We start from the raw sequence: 22,387 nt of genomic DNA, 5'->3' as shown, positions 1-22,387 counted from the left end.
AAAACCGGTTAGCAGGCTTCCAGTGTATGCCACAATTGCTAGCAAGACAATGGATGGATAACATGACAGTTTGAAGCTGAACTTGTTTAAAAAAGTCTATGACTGGTGTCTTTGGACAAAAGTTACATGTAGTAAATATGTGTATATTATTTATTTATTCAAATATATCATATATTTAAACACGAACAAAGTCTAAACAACGCACATTGCCATCATTGGTAGCTTTGTGCATCAATTGTTTTAAAGATATTGTTGACATTTAATGTTCACATGGGTTACCTACAGCAATAATCCCCAACCACGATTTGCGTTTGTTGTAAGTAATACTTTTTTATTAATCAGTCCTCCGGTTGCCAGGCCGTAAGTTATGGATTTATATGAACTGGTCCATGGCCCCCAACATTTTTCCCGCCAAGACGTCTGGTGCTTTGTGGATAGAGACCACTGCCCTTCGTGCTCTACAGTACCGGATTCACATCATTAGCAAAACTGGGAGCACATTTTTATTGACAGCATAAAAGTCAAACTATCCACATGGCCCGGGAGCACATGGACGGTAGCAGTAAAAAGAAAGGAACTGATTTTTTTGCAAGTCCTCTCCAGCTGTCAGACCTTCTCCATGTCCCATGGGGGGGTTGCCACGGTGACAGGAGGCCACATGTCTTGGGGGCGTCATCTTGCTCAAAGGACCTCATTGTTCTTGTGCTAAGCCGTCTTCACTCTGCCCGACTGCCAGCGACTTCGGCTTCACACCCCTCACTCACACGTTCGTAACACCAGTTTGTACACAGGTGCACTATTCTGTACTCTTCAACTGCCAGATCGCAGGCATGCCAAGTTTGATGAAGGTGGGTTCATGTAAAAAAAAATAAATAAAAAAATACATACACAAAATGCTCATCGTTTTTTTTTCTTTTAATAAAATATACTGACCCACTGAAATGAAATCGCATATAGTAATATTAATATACCTTATTCTCCTGGCTTGCAATTACTTCCTCATGACTGTGACAAGCAGTACCTCAGAACGACCACTGGATGGCACTAAAGTCCTGCTGCGTCACTCCAGAAGGAGACGGATCTCCCGTCTACCAGATGGGCACAAAACGAGCACCTTGCTGTCTATTAGCAGAGTTGTTCAGGCTTGATGTCAAAGTAAAACGTCAATGACACTGTGATGCATGCGTCACAATCGGGCCAATTGCATACAGTGAATACAGTTCCAACAGGTGCATCTCAATAATATTGCAAATGGTTGATATATGCCCCCCCCAATAGTTCAATTACAAAATTCAAACTCTAAATGCATAGGAAAATACTTTTTATAAAGCTAATTCCTACCTAATTTCTATATTAACATCACTATAAAAAATAGCTTCTTATGCAATATTGCAGTTTTTTTAGATGGTTCATTTTAACTGCATGCTCCAGGCATGTGTGGATGTTTGTTTAAAGTGTGTGCGTGTGTGTGGTACACATTACGCAAAAGGAGCAGTTGGCCCCGCATGGCATTGCTTTTTTCCGAGTTTCCACCAGAATTCCAAGTTGACCCGAAAGCAGCTCAGACCGACTCAAAGGCTAATTTGTTTTCTGTGATATTTAGCCCATCCCTCCATTTCTTTTACATTCATCCAGTAGCCTCTAACCTCGTCTGACAGATTGCTAGTGCACTGAGGCCGTCTTCATCTATCCACTAAGAGAAAATATTGACTCATTGGGGCTCAATCTAGTGACTTGGGAGAGTGAGGGGGGAATGTGTGGTTGGATATTGATTGAGAAGAGGTCAGCATAAATGATTGGGCTCTGTGTATTGAGTGGCTTGCATAGAAGAACGATGCAAATGATTGGCTCAGGACAAAAGCATCAGCACTTTCATCCCATAAAACAACAAGCTTGCAAAACAAGCAATTTAATTATGAACGAAAGAGCACACACAAGGAACAATTGAGTGAACAAGAACTGTCCGAAAACCAGCAAGTTGTGTGCAGAGTATTCTCAAACAGGGTTGGTTGGTAGAACAGTAGAAGAAAATTTCCGACTACGGGTCTTCATGCTGGTTCCTTTTTTCTTTTCAGGGGAGATCTGGGGCACCCAGGCCAGACCCATGTCATTATCCGTGTTGCTTTGGTTCCTGAGGCTGCGGCGCACCGAGCGCTGCCCCCTGCTGGGAGCACGTTTAAAGACATCCTCAAAATTCATCTCGGCCTGCCAGGAAGCCAGGCCACCGTTGGCTGGTGCTGCCTCTTCAGCAGAGTCGCTGCTTTTCTTCTGCTGTGTTTCTACTTGCTGTTCAGGTTGTTCCTCTGCCAGGTTCACAGAGCGCCTCCTGCGTCTCGACACCTTTTGGGCCGGCTGGGTTGTCAAGGTCACCGTGTTGGTTTGTTCTGAGGTGGAACCATCAACAGCCACAAGCCATTCTGATTTTGCATCTGTGTGTGTGCTGGTTGAGTCCGCAACTGTTATGGTGCAATGTTTTTCAGTGCCAGCCGACTCCTGTTGTGAGGGGACATCTCTTGACACAGCAGTGATCTCTTCTTCACGTTTCTCGCTTGTCTTCTCCTCGGTTTCTATCTGAGACTCCACACATGGCAGGTTTTCATTTGAAACTCTGGCCTCCTTGAATCTCCCCCGCCTTGTGGTCCTGAATCTTGGTGAGCACCTTTTCTTCCCCAAGACTTTTGGTCCGGAAGACAATGGAGTGCCTGATGTACTTTCACCAATAGAAGCAGAAGTGTCAGGGCCGCTGCTTGCTGATTCAGCAGATTCGTTCTTCAGGTTTGTACTTTCATCTGGGATTATTAGGAGAAATCAACAACAAAAGAGGAAATTCAGTACTTCTGCTTCTTTTGCTTTGGTGATGTTAAATATGACGAGGATGATGAAGTCGTTACTAATGACTGCCTTGGGTTGGCGTCACGCCAGTGCTTGTATTTTCATTACAATAATTTTTTTTAAAGCCACCTGTTTGGCATGATACGTATGTTTATACAATTTTTCTCAGGATTTTGGGCAAAGTGGGTAAAATGTACCTACATTCTATCACTGCTTACACTGGCCATCATTTTTTTCTTCAATTTCCTGCTGCATGAGTTTTATTATTATTATTATTTTTAACTGATTCTTTACAATTTTTGGTTGCTGATTTCAAATCTGCCATCAGTTTTTTTTCTGAATGCTTTTGTTTTCATGCATTCGGCGGATTTGATATTCTTATATTAGTGGTATTTTATAGAGAAAAAAACCTAGAGATTTGAATCCAGCACCCAATTTTATTTTTTTAAATAAGTGTTTGCATAAATGCACACATTTATGTTGTTAACAAGCACCATTAGGGAACAGAAACTTCTTGTTTGTGGTGAAAGACGAGTCTATACTTTTATACTTATTTGGTAGCTTTGATGTAAAAACAATCATAGAACACAATATTTGGCGGGTCTTGAAAATGGCTGGCACGGGGGTTGTGATCATGGGTTAAAGATCACATCTTTATGGGTATTGCACAAGTGCCAGTCATTTGTTGTCTGGACATGGGAAAAGTCTCCAGACGCATCCAATAACGGCAAAAAAAGCGGATACAATCATCACGTCACAGTAGCACATCTGTGCGCATTTGAATTTTGTGGTGGGTCAGAAGAATTGATTGTTTTCTGATCAAAACAGCAATGTCAGTCAATGCCATTATATGATCGCCAAAGCTGGCCTTTGCAGCGCTCCTGACTGATGCAGGATCTGTTGTGTTAACTATTTTACAAATTCATTTTTGGGGAATTTAGATTAACATACATTGATAATTTAATACATCATTAAAAAATGTTACTGTTGTTTGTATTTGAAAAGCTAGTTTTAACTGTCAAACTGCCAACGGTTTTAAATTGTCAATACATGCCGCTTATGTCTCCTTTAAGCAAATTAGAGCTGCTTTTTTCTTACGCATACATTTTGTGTGACTTAAACATTATACAAGGTTTAGAACACAGTCTAAACTTTAGACGATGAGTGTACATCTTTTACCTGCATAGCTGGTGGGGGGACTGCACTGCCCTTCTGCAGACGGGTGGACGGACAACTCTCTGATGGGACTAAGGCTAGGATTCTTGGATGCGTATTCTCGAGAACCGTAAAGAGAAAGGTTCACCTCCTTTTTCCATCGATTTGATGCTGTGGATTTGCGCAACTGCAGAGACAGAAGTTATAATAATTCATATAATTCATTTAAAAAACAAAACAGGCCAACACTCAAATCCAAATTTTGTTTCCAAAACTGTGTTTTTTAGGGGGTTGCTAAATAATTTACAATGAATTAATCAAAGTGTGGCGTATCATTAAAAAAGTGCCTCAGTGTAAACTTTCTAATCACAATTTTGAATGCACCATTTTAGCTACTTGAAAGACATACTGATTTGGGGGCATGGAAATCCCCTTAAAATGTGTGTAACAACGGGCATAGATAAAGAAAAAAAAAAGACATTCACTTTTCTGACCAGGATTTGTGCAACACAAGCCTGAGTAAACTCACTTGACTCGCATCAAAAGGCTTGGCAGGAGAGCGTGTCGACCTCCTCACAGGTGCGTTCTGCTCAGGTAGCTAAACGGAAGAGAAAATTGGCAGAAAGATGACGAACATGATACGGAACATTTCTCCAGCACACGCGCAGAAGGTAGATACGCCGAAATGCAATTACTTTCATATTCAATGGAATTAAACAGTAGATCTGTTGGCAGCTGGTAGATAAAGCTGACTGATAAAAAGGAAATCGTGTCTGCTAAATGGCAAGATCAGCAGTCCTAATACCTTTCTCTTCCGACTACGAGCAGCTGGAAATCCATTTGTAGATTCAGACTCAGCCATTGCCTGCAATGGGAGACATTCATTTTGTGGTCAGACAAAAAAAAAAAAAAAAAAGGAGAGAGACTACTGTGGAACCTCCAATGTTGAATGGACTCCGTGTCGTGTTGCTGGTTGACGTCCGAGGTGATGTATTTTACTTTATGAACACTTTTTGTTGCCCATTACATATATTGTGAAATCCAGGCTCAAACTGTGGCTATAAAATGAAACATTTATTAAAGGGGAAGTCAACCCCCCATTTTTTGTTGTTGACAATAATATGTTCTATGCAGCCCCACTGGTCTAAATACGGTATTCTGGTTAATTTTGCTTTAGTGGAATATGAATTAAGCAGCAAAATCCAGTCGTTTTAGCCATCTCAGAGGGCAGCCATTTTGCCACTTGCTGTCGGTTGAAGATGACATCAATGTTGCTCGGGTCTCAGGTAACAACCAATCTCAGCTCCGCTTCAGAAAACAGGTGAGCTGTGTTTGGTCGTTGCATGAGCCCTGACATGCATTAAGTTACATTTCTAGGTCCAATGTCTTTATCACACTTTACATTGATAGAAATAGCATATGTTTAAATGAGTCAATTCTTCAAATGCTCAATGTATTTTATGAAATTTGCTGACATTACTCATGATGGTGGTTTGACCTGCAAGTTTTGTTTGGCTTTTGAGACATTTGTTTTTAACGAAAAATATCTTCTAAGAACAGGTTTTGGGATAGTCCACAATGGAGGTAAAATAACAACAACATACTGTATATGTAAATGAGAATGCACAGCAGACCTTTTTTTCCTGGTGCCTCAATGTAGCTGCAGCCTTACTGACAGCCTCAGGTTGTTTCTCCTCTGGCAAAGATGCAAGTTCTTTCAGGGCATTCCATTGGCAGGCTGGACTTGTCTCAGACTTCACTTCTAAGGGGAACCATTCAATGAAATCAGTTGCTTAACTACCAATATAATAATGCAATTGGATATAGAAAACAGATAAATTATTTCTTATGTTATTATAAATCATGGTACGTCAAAAAATATGCTTCAAGGCCGAGAATCATTTAAGTCTTAAGTGAACGATAACAGCTATAGTATTATCAATAAAGTAAGTTCAGACCCAGAATGTTGAATGTAATAGCGTTTTGATGAAATAATTTCAATTTTCCCTTTCCAAGCAGTAATGTTAAAAAGTTATTTCAGCCACAGTATCACAATAAAAAACTGAAGAAAAAAACCCTCATGAAGATAAGAGTTTACTTTAAGTTGTACAATGTTTAGTATAATTAACCCTTATAAATAAAATACAGTTAAGTGTATTTTTTGAATTATGAAATTTATAATTTGGCACATTGTTTCCTTCTCTGTCATGTAGATAGGAAGTGCACTGATAGAAAGAAAACATTTTCTTAATTTTATTTTTTAAATTATCATTATTATTATTTTTTCTTTCTTTTTTTTTAAGAAGACTAAAAACATTTTCAAGTCTCCCTTAGAGGTGTTTAGCTGTGATTTCGGTATTTTAGTTATCCTTCTAAAATGTTCATCCATTTTGACAAAACGTCTTTATTGTGGTTTTTGGTCACCAATGTGATTGTTCCAAGATTTCTTATTTTGGCTACAAGTATGAATAGACACTTTAAAATAACCACATTTCCTTCAAATTACCTTTGTTATGGAAAATAATTATTCAGCATGTATTAACATTAGTTTGTACTGCATTGTGGACACCTGTATTTTTTTTTTAACAATGTTTTTTTTCTCGTGCTGTCAACGTTAAAGCGTTAACTAATTAATTAATCCCGAGAAATTATCGCATTAATCATGTATTAACGCAGATTAATTACACTATTAATTTTGACCACAGATGATCCTTTAGCTTGACAGTGGATGGTTGTGTTAAAGGTAGCACAGGTTGTGTTTGAGCAATCAACTATTTAATAAATGTTTGTGTATGACATTCATAATATTTGTTCATGTCAAAATATTGGGGTCATTTTTTCCCCATTTTAAATTATGCAAGTAATTAACTGATTAGAAAAAGAGGAGGATGAGCATGTGGCAGTGGATCAAAAAAAATGTTGAAGATGTCCTCATAAAATTAAAAATTGAAAGTATTAACTAGTTGAATTAATTAGGTGCTCGGCAAAAAATGTTGATAAAAATTTTAAATTAAGCAATTAATCGTGATTAATCAAAATTCTAAGATGTGATTAAAAAATGTAATCGTTTGCTAGTTTTTCCATTTCTTTTACATGAAGCAATATCAAAGTAACCTCGACTGGTGAGCCTGCTTGGAACAGACTTGCTTGCTTTTCTGACTTTTGACCTTCCCTTCTCCTCCCAAATTCCTAACTAGGCAGCGTAAACAATCTTCCCGTGATTCTTACTGCGCACTCTCTCACAAACCACAATCTTGTAGATTGCTCTGTTAGACTTGTGTATATTTGAAGCTTCAAATATAAAGAAACCCAAAATATTTTTTTCCCCCCAGACGGTTTCATTCATCTCGCCAAACTGGTGAAAATTCCACAACACCTTCCATTATGAATTATTATTTAATAATATTAATAATCTATGTAAAGGCGTAAAGATGTTAAAGTGGATATGGGGGCTGGGGCATTTTAGCAAAATCACCAGAAATGTGAATATCTTAAAGGCTCTGAATACTTTCTCAAAGCATTGCATCTATAAAAAAGGATGAATGAGTTTTTACCTGTTGTTACAACTGGAGAAAGAGCCTCATCATTGAAAGCATCATTTAAATTCAGCTGGGCGTAATTCACCAATTCTGAATAAATAAATAGAAATAAAAATTCAAGTCATGCATTCTACTGACTTCACACACTATTCAATTGTCAATAAAATTCAATTTCCAACCTGTATCAGTCATAACTGCAGAGCCACTGTCTTCTATTGAAGGAAAAATGATCTAGATGCATAAAAATAAAAAGCACCTTAAACAATTTTGCTCATAGCATAACCGTGATACTTTTACTCCTAAATAATTAATATGATAAATAGATATGGTTAGTCAACAAAAAAAGAAAACTATATATGATCCAACCACTACTGATGCCAAGATGAAGCAAGCTGATACAAAAGCAAGCTGCTACGGTATTCATCGTGAACATTTATTTAACGGCAATGTTTACACTTAACATATTAGGGTATGTAAGGTAAAACCAAATTTCAGTTGGGACTAAATAAATAAAACAGAATATAAAGATTTTCAAGTCCCTTTCAACCAAGACAAGACATTTGTTCAAACGAAACCCAGAACCCTCCATGGAGTTGGGTTCACTTGTACAGTCATTTCTGGGCTATAAGGCACACTAAATTTGGGGTATACTGGAGTTTGCTACACATATAAGCCGCACCCGACTGTCAGCCGCAGGTGTTTTAATTTTACCACACCGGGGTCTCGCTACTTTCTTTTCTATAATGAGGCCGCAAATTGTCTTCGCTCTCGTTGCTCACTTGGTTTGTTTTGCCTGACGCTCTTGCGCTTCCTTTATAGTGCGCCCCCTTGTGATCTGATGGATAAGCCGCACCTTTGTATTAGCCGCAGGGTCGAATGCAAGTGAAAAAAGTAGCGGCTTGTAGTCCAGAAATTACTGTACTTAATACTTATTAATGGAGAGATTGTTTGGGGGCAGTATTGATTCATTCATTTGTTGAATAGGAAATTACCAAGGTTAGAAAAATAGGGTGATTTTCACATCATAATCTGAGCACATTTCTAATGTATTAAAAAAAAAGACAAGTAACATACCTTTTTAAACTCCTCCACTCCATCTTCTGCAATATGCAGCATTCTGCTGTTATGCGAGGGAACAAGCAATGGGGAGGCACCAAATGCACTGCTGAGGTCAGGCTGGGCTTGCGTGGTGCAAGATTCATCCCTTTGTGGTGTCTTCCATGTCAAGTTCAGCCTTAAGATCCCACCTGGTGTGGAAGTTTGAGCTGGTGTCCCCCCCTTCTGCAATGGGGTGCTGGGAGGCAGTTTCTTATCAAAGAACTCGGGGGAAAGAGGACATCCAAAATGCACCTGCTTTTTCTTCTTCTTTGTTGCAGATGCCACAGAGGAGTCACTTTGTTCTGTATGCACAAGAATGATGAAAACTGAAGGCATTCAAGACAGATAATCAGCTGCGCACACATTTTCTAAGGACGATTACATGACAAACAGAGTAAAATTTTTTTAATATATAATTATTGCATCCAAAACACAGGTTATTGCATCAATTAATCAGATCCAATTTTATTTTGCATTAAAATGTACTGTACTGCAAAATCTTTTTTCTGATGATTGCTTATTAACCAATTATTGTTGTTTATCTTGTATTGTTTACTAATTAAACAAAACCAAATTGTTTTTTTTTTTAAATGAGAGCTACATCTTGGGTACTAATTAGTAGTGTTGTTCCGATACCGATACTGGTATCGGCAGAGGACCCGATACTGCATTAAAACAGTGGTATCGGTATTGGTGAGTACTAACAAGTAACATGCCGATACCATTAATTCTGACGCTAATATAGGACTTTGGATGCAGCATCTTGTGACTTTCTCATACACGACATTCACTGATAAGTGACATGTTCACTGCATGCCGAGCTAAGATATGCTATTGGCCCTTAAATGCTCTGAACCAATGGCGGGACATCTTTTTCATGTTGAGAAAAAAAAACAACGTAGGTACCGGTATGGTATCGGCATCGGCTGATACGGCAAAGCTGGATATCGGGGGCCAAAAAGCGGTATCGGAACAACACTACTAATTAGCACATATGGAAATGCAGAGAAATAACTAAATGTTAACATTCTTCTTCTGTTTAATTCTTAGTAAGTCAATGTCCCATAACTAGTAAGCAATTTTCAGAACAGACCCATTGGCAACTCATGTCCTCGGGCCAAACAAGTACCCGCTGGCAACATCTATTTATTTATTTTTTTAGGACAATGCACAATAATCAACAGAGCAAAAAGGCACTCGTTTGCAGTGCCCTCTTTGGTCTTGCTACCTTGCTCCCCCCTCTGTCTAACTGCTCATCCCTCCCCTCTCTGCTTTACGAGATGGAGGGGAGAAAAAAGTGACTCGGCTCAAAAATGATTATTTGATTATCAAAATAGTTGTCAATTAATTTCATGATCAATTGACTTTACTGTGGCACGCCTCTCCCCGCCCACTAAATGCAACGAGCAGCCCCCTTTGACATTTACGGTCAAGATGAGCTTAAGTGCATCCACAGTAACGGCAAAGTTGTCAGATCTTCCTTGTGATTTCTCCGTCAGGTATTTTCAGGACACCAATATTTCTCTTCGAAGCAAGCAGAGGGGCTTTAAATTTTTTAGTGAAGGGTATCTCCACTCCCTAACCATGAAATTTTGCCCAAAAACAAAGGAAATACACAGGGTAAGAATTCATTTATATTACCTCATAGTTTAATTTTTTGTTGTTGGCATTAATCAACAAATGGATGGGACGTTAGCTACCCGGAACTATCATTAGCCTGTGGCTAAAAACAACAATAGAGAACATTACACCTTAGTGCGGACGTAGTAGTTTCTGGTAATTTTGGAGGGATTCGTTGTTGTTTGAGGGTTTAGGCAAGTGAATAAACCAGACAGTGTCCGGCAGACAACTTCTTCTCGTCGATGGGGATAACGGATAACTCTCACACAAGCCGTGACTAATGCGCCACCGGGAGCTGGACTGCTTTATTTGCCCGCAGCAAAACGCACGTACCGACAACATTTTGGAACCAAAATGAAAGACTAAATTCTTGCACGACAGAGCAGTGTACATGTTTTACCTGATGATTTCATCTCTATTTGAGAGGGGAAGGAGGAGAACTGGAAAGCAGAGAAAGACTCCTCTGGTGAAGCTGATATAAGGCCACTGGGCTGTACTCGGTTGGGGCTTTGAGGTTCAAACACATTGTCCTGTTGAGAAAGAATAAGCTACATTACCATTCTGTTGGACTGCCACTCATATCTCTACTTAACAGATGTACAAGTACTGGTATTAATAACTTTTGTTGATGATGATGTTGACCTAACTTTGGTGTGAAAGGTGTGGGGCATTTATCGCAGACATTTTTTTTTCTTTCCAGTTGTAAATGCATCAATCAGGTGTACTTTGAGGGTCACGTGGAGAACAATTACGTAGGTAGAAAACAACAGCCTAAAGCAATGGCTCTCCAAGTGTGGGCCGTTATAGATTTACCTCTAAGGTTAGATTGCATTGGTGCACTAATTTGTGTACATTTTAATTAGAACTGTCAAATGATTATTATTTTTTTAATCAGATGAATCACATCTTAGAATTTTGATTAATCAGGATTAATCATTTATTAAGAAAGGCTTTTTTATCAATATTTTTTTCTCACCAAATTTGAAGAGCACCGGTTATGTGTTAATTCTTTTGACATTTAATGTTATGAGGATGTCTTCAACATTTTTTGATCCACTGCACATGCTCATCCTCCTCTTTTTCTAATCAATGAATTACTTGCATAATTTAAAATGGGGAAAAAATGACCCAATATTTTGACATGAACAAATATTCTAAATGTCATACGCAAACATTTATTAAATGTTTTACTTTAATGCATGTAATTATGTTTATTGCTCAAACAACCACGCTAAAGGATCATCTATGGTCAAAATCAATGAGTTAATGCTTTAATTTTGACAGCACTAATTTTAATTTGTATAGTTTAGTATATTTTAATCTTGATTGGTTTCTTTTTGTGTGTTTTTTAAATTTTATTTTGTATGGACCCGTGTCTGCAAAAAAGAATGACTATGCTCCCTCCCTCTAATGGTACATAAAATAATCATTGAATTAATTGAAGTGTTTCAATTATGCGTAAAACCTCCATGATGTTAGCTTGAATAATAACTCCACGTTTTAGTTCAACTTCAGACAAGTTTTAATTGCCGAATGCCATGTTAATAAAAACTTCAACAACACTCCGTAACCCCCACCCATTATAATTGTAGGAGTCGCATTGCCTCGCAACTGTAATGGCATGTAAAGTTTATTGAAATTTTGCAAAATAGTGAATCGTGCACAAACAAAGAAAATGTCTTAAGATACTTTAACATACTTTGGAGATTATTACTACTGTTAAGAGGTCAGTCACACATTTTTGCAGAATTATTTGCTAACGTGCACATGTCCAAGTGTCTAGAAGAGAATCTCCCACCTGTTGGTTGCTTTGGGATGAAAAGTTGTAATGTTTCAAGGACATCGGTGGCTCACTGTAACCATGAGGAGGTGTAGAAGGAAGCACAGGTTGGGTTTCTTCTTTAGTCTCACTTGACGGCCGTGGTCCTTTGTTGACAGCGTCATTGCATTCTGCCACGGGTTCCTTATCTCCCTGTGGACACAACAAAATACTGTCAAAGCTTCCAGTCAGCAGAAGGATACCAAAAAGCTTGTACTTATTTATTTCTTTTTTTAAATTGAACTGAGAGAAGCAGAAACCAGTTGAATAACGGCAATCAAGGGAGTCTATGGTCAGAGTGATAATACCTCCTTGCCACTCCCATTTAAGTGAAGGCTAGGAGTGTGTGCTTCTTTAATCTTCACTTTACAGTTGTTGAAGGGGCCCACACGGCGCTTCTTGCTGGGCGCGGGAGACACCCCTCCATAATGGTTCTCTTTCCCTTCTTCTTGGTTGTATTCTTCTGAAATGGAAAAAAAGAAGACAATGGAAAAGTTTTGAAGATACACAAAAACAACTTTTGGCTCTTTTTGGCCTAAATTGTTTGTGGCAGGCATGCATGCATAATTGTTAGTAGCACGCAGTTTGGCAATTAGAAAGGCATATGAACCAATTAAGGCTTTACAATATCAGGAAAACATATGGTAATGTGATAATGTTATTGAATATTGCATAGAAGAAATCAATTGTGATAAATAAACAAATATTTAAGTATACAATGTTAATGTTACAAAGTGCAGCAGTGTTGATTTTTTTTAATAATAGTTACATTTTGTGACTGGATCAGAACAAGTATTATAGTGCTGTCACTTGAATGGTAGCGCAATATTTGTCATGAAGGTATGTGGGAGGCGCACATGCGTTTTGTGGAGGCAGGTGGGCTCCTTTGAGGGAAACACCAGGAAGTGTATGTGTGTGTAAAGCAGTAGTTAGTAGGGATGCACGATAATGCTATTTTCAACCGATACCGATACACCAATCATTTAAACAGTGCCGGTGCCGATAACCGATAAGTAAGCCGATAATTGTTTGCTAAATTAACTTGAATACAAACATACTTTCAAATCCTACTATAAGTCTAACATGTACAAATACATTGAAACACTGTGTAAAGAACCATGAAGCAAAATTTTATTGATATCTCTGCTTCAAAGGCAACCAGTAACTCATTTTGAGTTTGACAAAACAAAACATCCATGTTTTAAAAATGCAACAAAAAACTGTGAGGGTAACATTTTGGGGAGACACAGTAAAGAAAGGCCACATTGGCGACTGCCATGTTGGCATGATGCATCTTCTGTGAACACGAGGTCGCGCGCATTACAGTGTCACAAATATGCGACACTACCTTAGAAGAGGGGAGGGATTGAGGAGTTGGACACAACTTGAGCCACAAACACAACAGATGGACGAATGTGGGATGTCTATTATTATCGGAGGATTTCTTTATTATCTGGTTGATCTGTACGACGTCTAACTGGTCAATAATTGCCGATAATAATCAGCGGAATTCTTTACCTGGTTTATATCTGTTTGACGTCAAATTGGTCAATAATTGCCGATATTTATCGGGCACCGATTATATCGTACATCCCTAGTAGTTAGCCAGCTAATGAGCATTAAATAAACTGTTGAAGCAGTATGGTCAATGAAGCCCATTCTGGTAGTTTTATGTCAGCCCCTCCCTCCATCATATAGGGCAACAAACGAAGGACAATTTGAGCTGAACGATTAATTGCATTTGCAATATAATTATGATTTGACAAAATGTGGTTTTCTAATCACCAAGACAGTGATTTGACAAGCCATTGGGAGTGGAACAGAGGAGTTCAGAGCAGGCAGAAGTGTCAATGGTGTAATGGAGCCTACCAAGCTACAGTAGGTGTGCACAATTTTCAGTGAGTTTTCTAAGCGAGTATCTAACAATTTTTTACTTATTTTGCCTTGCTAAGTAGTTTTATAAAGTTCTGTTCCCAAGACTGGTTGACTACAATTTACATGTCTCTGATGCTTGAGCACACACACAGACATGACATCAGTGTGCATGTTCCTTGAGTGGTGTCAAATCAAAACACATCCTCCAGATTTGAAAATGGCAGCATGATGCAAAGTTGTTTGTCATTTTCATTTTTTTTGTCGCCTATGTATATTTCATTTATCAATCTAGATGATGTTTAAAATTAAAGCATACATTGCTCATTTCCTAACCAATTTTCATGAAGTTTACTCTTTAATTTTTTTTTTTTTTTATGTATCAATGTCAAAACATACTATTATGCAGGTATATTACTTTTGACAGGAGCCCAAACCTATGCTTACTTTTGTTCCCAGTTCCCTTTTGATTGCGCCGTATTTTTTTGGTGCCATCCACAAACATTGAATGTGCACACTCTGCCCCCACAGAGTTGGGCTTGTACTATGGCTTAACGTCCTGTTTTTGTACGGTGCTCCAGACGTGTAGAAATCGTAGCGACTGATCATTGTTGAGAAATGAAACTTTTAATCCTGTAGAAATGACTGACCAGACAGATAATCTCTTGTCTTCATGCATTCTCCAGTGTTGTCATCCTGTCTTGGCATCAGATCACAGACCTCGCTCTCCGCCACACCCATCAGGCTCTGGAAGGAAGCTATTTTCTGCTTCAGGGTGGATGCTGCCCGAGGAAGGAAGGGGCTACATTTGCCTAGCTTCTGAGAGTTCAGATAGCACACACAACAAATCTTTTTAGCGCTGCAACTCAACATTTCAACATGAATGACAAAACAAGTACCTGTATGACCGGGTTCATGGGTGCACCAATTTTGGGCGCCCAGGCTCCCCAATTTCACAATGATGCAACAAAAAAAAACGAGGTTGAACGAGTGCAACAAGTCACAAACTAGGGGCAAAAAGTCCTCAACATTGTAGTGAAAGCCTAACTTTGGTTTGGCAACGAGCGCACATATCTCGGACTCAACCAATCAGAGAAAAGGGTGAGACCCCCTTCTGATTGGCCGTGGTCCATATATTATATTCCTGTAAGTTTTTTTATTTGAACTTTATTGAACATTGTTTAAAAAAAAAAAACTGTAAGCATGCATGTTTGTGTGTATGTTTGAAAATGCACGTTACACAGTTAAAGCGAGCCCAGAAGATAACATGTTGAAAAAGCAACAGAGAATACAACAAAAACTATCATACAACTATTGACTACTTCTTTGAGAAGAATATTAAGTCATGGGCTGATTCGCCTGAGACTCATTTTCGAAAGCTTGGACACAGAGCCATCAAATTCACAGGTTGTATCAAGCCTTACTCCAGAAACAGTTAAGCATTGTAGTTTGCAGGTAAACTTAGCATATTAAGCCTCATTAAAACACAATTAATAGCAAAACTGATAATCAACCGGTGAGACAGTTGAGTTGCTAGACGTGTGCGCGTTCAAGTAGAGCAACACGTCAACAAACGGAGATCGCGGCATGCAACGAGCTTTGGCACACAAGCAGCCAAACATGTTGTGGAGTTGTTTCGCTTACTCTGCCACACACGGCGTGGTAAAATAAAAACAATGTCGAACGATCATTACTGTCTGTGAGCACCCAGCCAAAAAGGAGCCGCCGGCGAAGAGAACGGTGAGCACCGAGCAAGTTGACATATCTAGTGAGTGTATTTGACATGTTGTTTTGGCGCTTAAGTGAATTGTGAAGCAATACAAAGCTAAAGGATTTCATAAATTGGCAGTAAGTACACAATTAAAAAGTTTAATGCCTTGAGAACGTTTGTTTTTAACAGTCTGCATTCACATCTTAATTCATTAGCATCGTGACATGCTCAAAAGAACCAAAATCCTGAGTGAATCTTTATACCTGGTAATGTTTCGTCTATTTTTTGAAACGTGACAAAGTGCAAACGTAAAGATCGTCAAAAGACTGTAAAATTAAAATTATTTCACAAAACAGTGACACATATTCTCACCTTTGGAGTTTGACAGTGTGAAGAATTCTTCAATCTTTGTTGTGCAATGAAGCGGATGAGCGAGTTTGTTTCTGGTGAGCCCCTCACACCTACACTCGACCTTCTTCTTGCCTTTAGTTGAGCCAAACGAGACTTTTCTGGTGCAAAAGACGGAGACATGATAAGTCAAAGTTTCCTTCTTAAAATATATTGTACAAGTGAACTTACCTTTGCTTTCTGGTGGCGTCGGAATGAAACTTTGGACATTAATGCCAAACTGAGAAGGTGTGAATTTCAGAAAATCAAGAGGCTTCCTTGGAACACATGCAGAATTCTCTTCTGAAGAGGAAAACATTTCCCTCTGCTCTGTCTCCTTGTCCACGATGGCCATCTGTTCACCTGCCATCTGCATAAAACACAACTTTAACTACTTGTGAGTAGTCTGTTATGCATTTTTTTTTACCAACTATGGATTGAAAAAAACTTGATTGTCAGTGGTCATCGAGAAAAGAAACTATCTTACAGGGTGCAGCAATGCAGACGTGAGAGCAAAATAAAGAAAAGCTAGTAGTCGTTACTCAAAGCGACAACTTAATACACAATTGCAGATGTTTGAGAAACAGTACAGCCATAAATGGAATTATCAGAGCTAAATTCAAATATAAAAAAAATGACTGGACTAGTTTGTCGTTAGTTTTTGAGACCTCGAGACGTTAGTGACTGGAGCTAGGCCTTTCAACAAGCACGCAGCGTACAAACGTAATGTTACAAAAAAGAAAGGGGTGCCTATCATAAACAAATATATATGTATAGAACAGAAGCAAACCTGTGGTTAGGAAAATAAGGCGACGCCAATATCTACTAATTTAAAACAATACAGTATTCAAATGCAAGACTTTCAAATTACGCTCCACGACAACACCGCGCGTTGCATTGGGATCCTTCCGCAGAAAGCGTAATCTCAAACACTTAAACGCCGGGGGTAAAAAAAAAAAAAAAAAATTATATAAAAAGAGAAATCACTGTCTCGTTTTACTATAAAACGCAAATAGGTTAATCAGGAATGCCACAAAGTAAGTTGGTTAAAAATGGCTCAAAATAACGATATAACACGTTCATATTGTCTAAGTACTAACTTCTAAGCGCATGTGTCCAAGCAAAACAGGAACTAGTTTCTTATGAATCGCCCAATAGGAATACGGTGATGTCTCACGTGACTCCAGAACCAGCTCCGTTTCCTGTTCACCATCAACTGTGAGCAAAATACAAAAACTAAAAACAAACCGTTGTGAACATAAAATTTAATTCGTTGTTCTATTATGTAGGTTATTAATTATCGTATTCTAAAGCGCTATATAAAAGTTGTTGGGGTAGTTAAAAAAGAAAAGAAAAATAATTATCCTCAATAAAATGCCGAGGTATTGGGTTGGGACTCGGAATCGGCCAATCTCAAAATGAGGTGACTTGACTCGGGTCCAAAAAACTGTGATCGGGACATCCCTACCAGTTACCATATGAGCAACATCTTGTTTGCTGTAATTTCTCACTCTGTATCAATTTAATCTATTTACACGTGAGACAAGCCCCACTTTTTGGATAACCAATTATGCACTTGACTACTATTGCTACAGTGAAATATTCCCAGTTTGGTATTTGACAATAGGCCAATTAATGGATTTTCTTTTTTTTCCGGGGGAACCTATCCTGCCTGCTAAAAAGTGACCTATTTGCTGTTTATGTGGCCAGTACAGCACAATCAAAACAGTATTGTTTTAGCGCCATCTGGTGGCATCTTGGTGCTAAAGAAAAAAATATAGCGCAGTGAGATAGATACATGTGCGACTTGATCACAGACTATTACAGATGAATGGACATAGACTGCCATACGCCTTATTTATTTATTTATTTTATTACAACCATGTATATAAAAAACGGACTGGTTATAAAAGTACATGTGCAAAGACACAAATATACAAAACATATAAAACAACAAATACAACATTAAAGCAACGAAAGCAACAAGAAAGTTTCACAGTGTTTTACCCAGTCATGAGCTACACGTTTACACATACATGTTCGAAAAGGAATAGGATGAAGAATAAACTTATCAGGTCATACCCCTTTTAACATCCGTTGGCTTAATCGCCATTGGAAGAAGTGAAGCCACCGACAGCCATCTTATGTTGCCACTCACTAAGGCTACTTAACTTGAATACATTGATTTCTCTGTGGTATTTTCACATTATTTGCTGCCGCTATGGTGAAAATGTCACCCCGTGTGGCATGCAGTTGTACGCACCATTAAGTATGGGAGAAGCTCTACTTACGTGTATATTTCATTGCTACGAGAAAGACTTTCTTTTCTCTTATAAGGTTTATTCCGGGGGCTACGCAAAGATTCGTCTGATCATGTTGTCACAACCATCAACAATCATGTGAAAGTAAAGCCCATCAGGAAAAATCTGCTGCGAAATATAAACCTAACCTCTGTACGACGGCGTATTAGGGCCACATATATATCTATCTATATATATATATATATATATATATATATATTTTTTTTTAGAGGGCGGGGTCAATATTCAGAGAAAAACAATCGCAAATTTACAAGTTTATAAAGTGTAAAAGTTTTTATTCTCGGAATGTTGCTCCCGCCCTCTATTATATAATTATTATTATTTTAATATACGAGCCGAGGTCCTGGCTATACATCACCTCTCGCCTAATGTTGCCCAGAATAGGACTCCAGCTCACCCATGCAACAATGTGGAGGAAGATGTTGAGGATAATCCTTCAATCCAAATGTGTGCGAGACAGACGGGTACAGCAGGTCCTTCCATGCTGCTGCTCAGACTTCACAACCAACCCTGGTCTCAATGGCCTGTGCACAGGCTTGATAGATTATTCATTCATGTACGTATTGATGGCATGTCACTCCTGACAGCTGCTTTCTCTCCTAACTTTATGTATGTATAATATTTTGGATCTCTTTCTGCAAATGGTTTCTGCTCCCTATTCTTGCTGCTGTTGTTAAAATTCACAATGGAATATTTATTACAATTAATTAATATTGATTTCCTTTATGCTGACTTAATTGATGCAAATATATAGTTGTACAGCTGTTTCTGTTACACCCAATACTGCTGACTGTTCTTATGATCCATTTATATATGTGAGTCATTCTCCCAAATGGGTGTCATTTCCATCTTGCAATTTGTAAAATATCCATACAGAGCAAACTCATTTTCCCCCTCCAAAATCCACAACATGAAAGACATGTTAATTCTAAAAAACAACAACCATATTTTCCCACCTTAGGCATTACATTTTTAATAATAATACCCTTTTTATTTGGACCTTGTTGCCATTTTGTACCACTCCGTCACGAACTATATGTACACTATTTGAGTGATGGTACATTAAATGCATTTTTAAAAAAGTAATGTTTTGCTACTAGTAAAATGTCTTTTTTTCTGAAACCACCAATAAACAGTATGTGATGTATGTTTTTTTTTTTTTCATTTTTAGGCTCATTATTCATGAAATATGAATTTCACGTGTCATTGGTGTCATTGTTTTTACAAAAAAATATATATATCAACTTCAAATTTTCAAATAAAACCTATAGTCCTTTGATAAGTCCACAAAACAAGAACGTTATTCAGCATTAATTCATGAAGCATTTTACTCCATTTCCCTCATAAAAAAAAAAAAGATGATCATGTATAAGGACAAACTGCTTCCTTATTGATCTGTTGGTTTTGGCATTCATTTGACATTAGACACTTTTGTTAATTTTGGATATGAATGTAGGCATGGTGATGATAATAATGATACAATATCAATAAATAATAATATCAAACATTACAATTTATTAATACAACAGCTTGCTCGAAAAGTGCAAGTATATTCATATGCTTGTAAAAATACTGAACATTCAATATGTGAACAACATCAAATGAAATATTCAAAAATTTACTAAGGATTTCACTCTCCTTAACTCATTCACTGCCATTGACGGCTATAGACGTCAAAAATTCATTTGAACTATTTATTTTAGTTTAACATCCCCCCCGCTTTTGTTAACACGAGTATGAAAACCTAGAAAAAAATTATTGTACATTTAGAACAGATATAAAATTTGTGATTCATTGTGAGTTAACTAGTGAAGTCATGCAATACATTTCGGAAAAATTTAATCACCCGATGCCCCTATTTTTTTTAAATAATCTTTTCTTTTTTTCTTAAAAAAAAATAATTTTATTTTTTGTTTTTAATAATCTTTTCTTTTTTAAAAAAGAAAAACGAAAAGATTATTAAAAATTAGGGGCATCAGGCGATAATTTTTTTCAAATCATAATTAATCGCATGACTTCACTAGTTAACTCACGATTAATCACAAATTTTACTGGATTTTGACTGATTTTGCAAGGCCAACACAATATTCAGTTTTATTGCTATAAAAACATGGAACCTACCAAAAGAAAGATTTGACTCTCTTCTTTCATCAGGAAAAAAAAAAAAATTCTATCTGTTTCAGTTTTGCAGCAATTAGCATTAGACTATAGCTAAGTTTCATCATTATTCACAAATCTGCTTAAATTTTTTTCAACATGGCCCTGGATGATCTCTTATACTCTGCTGCCACCGGATGGTCGTTTTTGTAATAACTACCATTGCTTCAACCGTTTTGTGCAGTTGAGAGGCTGCGTCAAAGCATTCTGTATGCTCTACCATAAAAAAAACAAAAACGTCTCTGGGACACAAAACATTTAAAATAGAACATATTTACACATTTTTGGGAGCAAATGAGTTAAGGACATCTTAACAGTAATTATGGAAAATTGTTCAAAGGCAATTTAACAACTTAACTTTAACTCCTCAAAAAATGAAACCTTTAATAATACAACTACTTTGTAACACGTGGTCAAGAACAAGCAAATTAAAATTCTTCTGCAAGTACTTGGGATCTAATTATGATTCTATGTATTGAAACTACAATGTTACCTAATTTGTTTTTGAGTGTGTTGAAGCAGAACCACCACCCGTCACAATAAAATGTGACGGGGTGGTAAATGTTACCCTAAAATGGCCATTGTTCTCCATAAGTAGTAAGAGAGTTTTTTTTTTTTTTTACTGAAAATATAACGTTTTTATTAATGGAGTCAGTGACAAACTTATTTGCGTGGAAATAAAGGTTTGATAAAAATCTTGAATGTATTTGGTGATATTTTGGATGCAAACATTATGTTGGTCGATACAGACCTGCGAAAATGGCCATGTACACATGAACGTAATTGCAAATAGTATGTCACAAAAGATATAGTATTTACTCATATTTCATGTTACAACAAGGAAATTAAAATCTTTAAGCTTCAGAATTAAACGGCACATTTTTTGTGTGCTTTATCAAACGTTGTGGACTCAAATGGCACTCGTCTGGTAGAATGACTCATGTACAATTGCCAGTCTTTTTCCTTTTTGCCTGTGCTTCACTTTTGTTTGGCAGCATTTTTTTTACTGCAATGTTTTTCTGTTGAATTTGTTTTATGTTTTTGTTTTTGCATCATTCCTAGGCCCAAAAATAAATTCTCATAAGAATTGCAATTCTCATTTAGTACGATTTAGAATCGATTTTAAATGTCTCAAAATCGATTTTATTTAAATTATTTTAGAATGCCTTGACATTGTGTGTGCCTTTATTAGGAACGCTGTTTATGTTGTACACGATTTGGCCACATAGGAGGAGTGTGGCTCTACGTATTCTGAAACACTGTTAAGTTGTAGCCACATTACAGTGACAGTAGAAGGAAAAAGTCACGATCAAGTTATGCCAATAAAAGTTGGGTTCTTTTTGCAGCGCAGGAAGCGCATATGCCAGTGAGTAATATTAACATGCTTCTCTGTAAACATAACTGAAGCGTTTTGAATGAGTAGCCGTTCTTTTTGAGTGACTAGCGCGCTAATTAGCATTAGCGAGTCAGACTAGAGTAGACCATGACGATTCTTTACACATCTATACATTTAAGCAGAAATCATTGCCAATCAAATCTATTTGTATCAAAAATGGTTCTGAATCGAAAATCGATTCTGAATCAAATTGCAGACCCAAAAATCGGAATCGAATCGTGAGACAGTCAAAGATTCCCACCCCTAATATGCAGTATTTCTAATTGACTCATACACTGCTAATTTCATTCTACTCAATGTCATTGCCTCTTGCATATGTGTACATGGAAGCAGACACCTTCTTGGCAAATAACTGAAAGCAGTCAAATGTTATGGTCAGAGTGGTAATCTGACCTCCTTGTCATCCTGATTCAAGTGGAGGAAAGGAGGTACTCTTATCTTCACTTCACAGCCTCCGAGGTGCCCCACACGGCGTTCCTT

At 37.6% G+C, this 22,387-nt stretch overlaps 1 protein-coding gene across 3 annotated transcripts; it reads right to left on the bottom strand.

Annotated features, from left to right (window-relative positions):
• Window positions 1-1,893: 1,893 nt before the first annotated feature.
• Window positions 1,894-17,147, bottom strand: cdca2 (cell division cycle associated 2). 3 transcript variants are annotated; one of them, XM_077562576.1, is made up of 15 exons: window positions 16,824-17,147; window positions 16,226-16,418; window positions 16,019-16,155; window positions 14,586-14,754; window positions 12,372-12,523; window positions 12,043-12,216; window positions 10,645-10,774; window positions 8,601-8,926; window positions 7,706-7,757; window positions 7,542-7,616; window positions 5,622-5,749; window positions 4,793-4,852; window positions 4,517-4,585; window positions 4,012-4,174; window positions 1,894-2,789 (listed from the first exon to the last, which is right to left on the bottom strand). In XM_077562576.1, exons 2-15 carry the CDS (start codon window positions 16,407-16,409, stop codon window positions 1,996-1,998), a joined length of 2,613 nt encoding a protein of 870 aa, XP_077418702.1. In that variant the 5' UTR covers window positions 16,410-16,418; window positions 16,824-17,147; the 3' UTR covers window positions 1,894-1,995. The 3 variants fall into 3 exon arrangements, with proteins under 3 accessions (XP_077418702.1, XP_077418701.1, XP_077418703.1); XM_077562575.1 differs by having other exon boundaries at window positions 12,372-12,526; window positions 16,824-17,146; XM_077562577.1 differs by having other exon boundaries at window positions 12,372-12,526; window positions 16,226-16,403; window positions 16,824-17,145.
• Window positions 17,148-22,387: the final 5,240 nt, after the last annotated feature.

This window comes from Vanacampus margaritifer, chromosome 3 (assembly GCF_051991255.1).
Source record: "Vanacampus margaritifer isolate UIUO_Vmar chromosome 3, RoL_Vmar_1.0, whole genome shotgun sequence".
Taxonomy (NCBI): domain Eukaryota; kingdom Metazoa; phylum Chordata; class Actinopteri; order Syngnathiformes; family Syngnathidae; genus Vanacampus; species Vanacampus margaritifer.
Note: the sequence above shows the minus strand (reverse complement) of the source record. Positions and strands in the feature narration are given on the sequence as shown.